Source organism: Zea mays, chromosome 5 (assembly GCF_902167145.1).
Source record: "Zea mays cultivar B73 chromosome 5, Zm-B73-REFERENCE-NAM-5.0, whole genome shotgun sequence".
NCBI classification, from domain to species: Eukaryota; Viridiplantae; Streptophyta; class Magnoliopsida; order Poales; family Poaceae; genus Zea; species Zea mays.
In genome coordinates, this window is record NC_050100.1 from 32,807,189 (window position 1) to 32,813,068 (window position 5,880).

General features: G+C 48.6%; 1 protein-coding gene across 1 annotated transcript; it reads left to right on the top strand.

Moving 5' to 3' along the window:
* Window positions 1-424: 424 nt before the first annotated feature.
* Window positions 425-2,495, top strand: LOC118471910 (putative disease resistance protein RGA4; the record flags this gene model as incomplete). Its single annotated transcript, XM_035958879.1, has 2 exons — window positions 425-1,237; window positions 1,320-2,495. Coding segments are annotated over 2 exons (1,989 nt in total), but the record flags the coding sequence as incomplete, so codon positions are not given.
* Window positions 2,496-5,880: the final 3,385 nt, after the last annotated feature.

Genomic DNA, 5,880 nt, shown 5'->3' on the forward strand with positions numbered 1-5,880 from the left:
GGATAAGAACAGATGAGAGTTAGTTGGTTAGGGGGTGTTTGGTTGCTCCTGCTAAAGTTTAGCCCGGGTCACATCAAGCGTTTGACTTTTAAATAGGAGTATGAAATATAGACCCAACCAACTGGACTAGATTCGTCTCGTCTTTTAATTTTCGGCTGACAAATTAGTTTTATAATCTGACTACATTTAATACCCGGAACGGAGGTTCAAACATTCGATGGGACATGGGCTAAATTAGTTTTATAGTAACTCCCTTACCTTATTCACTGTACCAACTCTGTGATAGGACAAGGAATCCTATTACATGTACACCTAGTTTTTTTTTCATAAACCAGAAACTAGCTAGGAAAACCAGTTTCGCTTTCAAACTGGCCCTTAGACTATATGTTTTTGGGCAATAGCAACAATTAATTATTATTACTGAATCAACAGGTGGGATGATGCGGTGGGTTTTGAAGAGGATGTTGAAGCACTTAAGAAAATGCTGCTGCATCGTGAAGATGGCAATTGGCAAAACTTAATGTTCATCTCCATACTCGGGGAGAGTGGTGTGGGCAAGTACACCCTTGTAGACAAGATCTTCTTTGATCTGGCAGAAGACGACACCACAAAAAAACGAGAAATTTTCGTGGGCGAAAGAAATAACTTTGCTGTTAAAGTCTGGTACATGATGCCTCCAGGTTCCAGCACAGAACATCTCCTCCGAATTATCTACGTGAGAGTAGAAAAGCAACTACTAAAATGGCGAGCCAAAGGAGATGCGGCAATAGCAACAGAAGATATCCCTGACAGGATCCGTGACCTCCTGGCAAATAAAAGGTACATATTGGTTATCAGTGGCGTCTCCTCCAAGGCCATGCTCAACCGCCTGAGGGCGTGCTTGCCGGACGATGCCTGTAATGGCAGCCGGGTGGTCCTGGTGCTGGACATCGAGAGCGAAGTGGTGGCACAGCGGGCCAACACCATGAACGCCGGTGGCATCAGCGGGATCCATCTGCTGAGACGCCTGGACCAAGAAAGGAGCGGGCGGTTGTTCTGCGCCAGGGCCTTCGCCAAACAAGTGCGACTGTCGCCTGATTATCCCGACGAGGAGAAGAAACTGACGAAAATGTACAGCAGAGCTGTGCATGCGATAACAGGGGGCCACCCACTGGCCATCGTGCTTCTGGCCGGGCTCCTCCGATTCAAGGAGAGGCCGGGACAGTGGGAAGCTGTGCTGCAGGTGCAGCAGCTCATGGTGTCATCGTCGTCGTCAGGACCTGCAGCAGTGGAAGACGAAGAAGCAGCAGCAGGGAGCAGCGACCAGATGGTGACGATAACCGCTGGAGGAGGAGGAGGAGGTGGTGGAGGAGCAGCGACCAGATGGTGACGATAACGACTTCATTCCATCGTCGGTGCGCCGCCTCTCGTCCTACATCTCCGACGGCGGATTCACCACTTTCGCCAACAAGTTCTCCAAGCTGCGTTCCTTCCTATGCTGGGCCAGTGACGACTACAGCGCTACTGCAGGCGGAAGCATTAATACGGATAAGAATCTTGATGATCTCAAGTTCCTGCTTAGGTCCAAGTTCCTCCGTGTCATCGAGATCAAGGGGCTGAGGATCAAGGAGCTGCCGGCTGAGATCTGCGACATGTTCCACCTGCGGTACCTTGGTGTTCACAGCCCGGGCCTCAAGAAGCTCCCACCCGCCATTGCCAAGCTGATCAACCTGCAGACACTGGACATAAGGGGCACTGCAGTCAAGAAGATCGACCCGTCCTTCTGGAACATAAAGACGCTGCGCCATGTCCTTGCCCAGGACCTCGAGCTTCCAGCGTCGTCGTCCATCGTCCAACAGCTGGACGGCCTGCAGACGCTGCAGGGTGTCAGGCCTGCCGCCGAAGAAGAGGGGAGGCCTGCCGCCGAAGAAGAGGGGGACGGCCTGCAGACGCTGCAAGATGTCAGGCCTGCCGCCGAAGAAGAGGGGAGGCCTGCCGCCGAAGAAGAGGGGGACGGCCTGCAGACGCTGCAGGGTGTCAGGCCTGCCGCCGAAGAAGGGGGGGACGGCCTGCAGACGCTGCAGGGTGTCAGGCCTGCCGCCGAAAAAGGGTGGAATCAAGAGAATTGTCCACTGCACAAGATGACCCAGCTCCGCACACTGTGCCTGCACGGAATCAAAGGCGACACGCACGGGGCTGAATTGGGGGCTGCTCTCCTCAAGATGCATCTCCTACGCCACTTGGAGCTGTATAGCTCTGCTCCGCATGACCAGTTTCCTCCATGCATTTTCAAGGACCGGGGCCTTCAAAATCTGGAGAGCGTAAAGCTGCTTGGCCGTGATGCATACTATTTCCCTGATGACGCTGCACCCAATCTTCGTGTGCTCCGACCCAACCTCGCTTGGGTCGATTTGAAGATTGTGGTGCCTCAACCCATCGAGGACGAGTTCAAAAAGCTGGGAGTGAGAGGTCAGTGGCTGAAGATCAATACATCGTATAATTCAAGGAAGCAGTGACCCACAGTGACGTGCGTCAGTGCGCGCAGTGCATGGTTCCTTTGTCTTTTTTATATCTCCAAACTCTGTTTAACTATATTTGTCAAACCATTTTTGTATCGGGTCTTATCGTCTGCTTGCTTGGAACTTCGTTTGTTTATGTCCTCTTGCTGCTCATGTAATCGAGATCTGAAAACCATGTTCCTATCAAATAAAAAGCGAGTGCATTTGCATTCAGGGACAGAAGTGCCTATAGGTAAGCTCATGAACTGATGCAGTATTGAGTGGGAGCAGCTCTTCGACGACTTCGCGTCCTTGTTCCATGTTGGAACTCTAAGGAGCTTAAACGCTCATTGATGAGATGCGAGAAAGCGAGAGAAGGAAGATGAACAATGCACACACAATTGCAATGGCGCCCACACCCACACGCAGCTTCTGTTTTCTTGCCGTATTCATACGAGCAGCAGTAGACAAGCCTTTATTGGCAGGCCAACACTAAGCACTAAGAGCATCTCCAACAATGCCTCAAACTAGTGCCTCAAATTGAAATATAGGGCTCTACACAGGAAAAACTACTCCAACAGTGCCCCATTTCATAAAATTTTGTCAAAAAATTATAGGACACCCTCTCAAGTGACTCAAATATACTACACCGTAGTGGGCTGCCCTATAATATAGATTTGGGGCTTTACTGTTGGAGCGGGGTGTTTTGTTGGTGCCCTAAATTCTATAAAATATACTCATTTTCAAATTATAGGGCATTTTTATAGGTCACGTTGTTGGAGATGCTCTAAGACTGTCTTTAGCGGCTGCCCTAAAACTCTTTTCCCGAAGATCAACATACAAATCATTCTCACATAATCAGCATCAATGTGCGAGGAACTTCAGATAGAAATAACAAGAGCTGATATACAGACAGCACAAAACATGAATACAAGATCAGAACACGAGCTTTCGTGATCCCTGTTAATAATTGTCAACAAAAAATTCACAGCACAAATTTCAATTACACAAGAACGTACATTAGTGCCATATAACTCGAACAACATGTAATATATAAAATCTCCTTAAATTAAAGAAGTTTAGATCCATGCAAACAGAGCAAATAAAAAGTGATTTTTTTTGTGATTGATGTAAATCCATGCAAACCGAGCTTGGAGATTCCATTGGCGGGGCCGTGCAGGTGCAGCACGCCAAGCGCCAACCACGCAGCCTCTTCATGTCGGTCCAGCGCCGCCAGATACACCGTTTGCCACAGTTCATCGGCGCTGGATCCACTCCGGGCGGAGACGCGGAGTCCGACGGCGGCCGAAGCTGCGGGGACCGACGATGGGGCTGGCGGGACGGACATCACTGTCAACCACCTTGGGGAGAAGTAGCGCGCCTCTACTCTCTAGGATTGGAGGGAGAGAGAAGCTTGCCATCGAATAGAGGGGACGGTAGGGTCTGCCGTTGCGGCGTTTAGGGTGTGTTTGGAAGCATCATTTTTTAAGTGATTCCTATTTTCTAAAGGGAAAATTAACTACTTCTTATGAAAAATAAAAATTTCTTAAGAAAATAGGATTCTCAAACTAGCCTTTAGTGGCTTTGTAGCCGCTAAACGAGAGCGAGGAAGCCGAAAGAGGAACCGTTGCGTTGAAGCCAGTCTAAGATTGTCAGATTGTGTACAAAAATTCTACCATTTATATGTTACTTTCTTGTCAGATCAACAACTTCTCTCTATATATTAACCCTGTACACCTCCCTCTATACAATCCCCCTAAACCCCACCACCCCATTAGAATACATATTTCCATACAACTAAATTTTTATTTTTATTTCATCTTTTCATTATGTCGTGGTATTATACATATAATAATTATTTTGATCACGCACGTAATTAATTATTTAATTTAATCACATACATAATTAATAACCACTTACGCCTATTTCCATAATTTTAATTAATAACTAGTCGGTTACCTGTACGTTGCAACGGCTCACAACAATACTCACATAAATTATCCACAAAAAGATCTTAAGATTTTTTATTGGTTGTCTCAACTCTTCTCATAATATTTTTTATGAACGCATGAGGACCATAGGCAGCAAATCAGAGACCTCCATCCCTTGCCTCCCCCACTTCTAAGGTTTCGTAGAGCAGAAGGGAAAAGAAAGAGGCGGACATATATGTTCGTTGCCGAAGAAGGACACGACGAAGACCTGAGCATCTGGAGGCGACATAGGTAACCGACTAGTTACATGTACGTTGCAACGGCTCACAACAATACCCACATAAATTATCCACAAAAAGGTCTTAAGATTTTTTATTGGTTGTCTCCACTCTTCTCATAATATTTTTTATGAACGCATGAGGACCATAGGCAGCAAATCAGAGACCTCCATCCCTTGCCTCCCCCACTTCTAAGGTTTCGTAGAGCAGGAGGGAAAAGAAAGAGGCGGACATATATGTTCGTTGCCGAAGAAGGACACGACGAAGACCTGAGCATCTGGAGGCGACATAGGTAGTATACCGCTAGATATATAGGGAGAGCATGCAGGCGGAGAAAGAAGCCCAGCCGGAGCAGCTCCAAACCAAGAGGTACCCGCACCAGGCATCAGTCCGAGAAGGACGAGAGAATGCGAGTGTCTTTCCAGTCCTGAACCCGCCGAAGCGACACAACACCACCACCAACTCCGTAGCATATGCCGAGTGCTGCCACGCTACAGGCCTTAGTTGTCCAATATCTCAGACATGGACTCCTCATCGCTAAGATAACCTAAGCGTGGCATGCGCCACCATGTCCTCCTCAATGACACACACAGAAAAAGGCCAGGAGCATGACCGACTCGCCCCGTACCCGCGTCGACGAGCGTCGGTCGGCTCACGGCGGCGACCGTGGATGGGGGCAGCAGGTTGGGGAGGATGAACAGGGCGAAGGCCGGGAAGATGAATAGGACGTCCGACGACGACAAAGACGATGGTGCGCGCATGATGTGAAACGTCCTCGTGGACGTGCAATAGCCACGGCGCGAATCGGTGTCGGGGCTGGTGTTGGACGAATACGGGGAGGAGGCGCTTGCTCCTACGCCCTCTGCCGAGAATGGAATAGCGCGAAGGTGGAGGCATGAGGGGAGATAGAAAAGAAGTAGAATGGCGAACGAGGAGGTGGCAATTGAGGCGAAGACCATAATTATGGAGGTATAGATGGCCAAATGGGCCGTGTCTAGAGAGCCGGCCCGAGGCACGACCCATTTAATAGTGCCTGAGCCAACCCGGCACGAGCGTCGTGCGGTGCTGGGGCCGTAGCCTCGGTTCGTAGTGCTGGCCCGGTCCGGCATGATTATTTTTTTATTTTACAAAAAAATCATATATACATATGTACAATTTATATTCAATATTATAAACAATTGGGCATGATGTTAT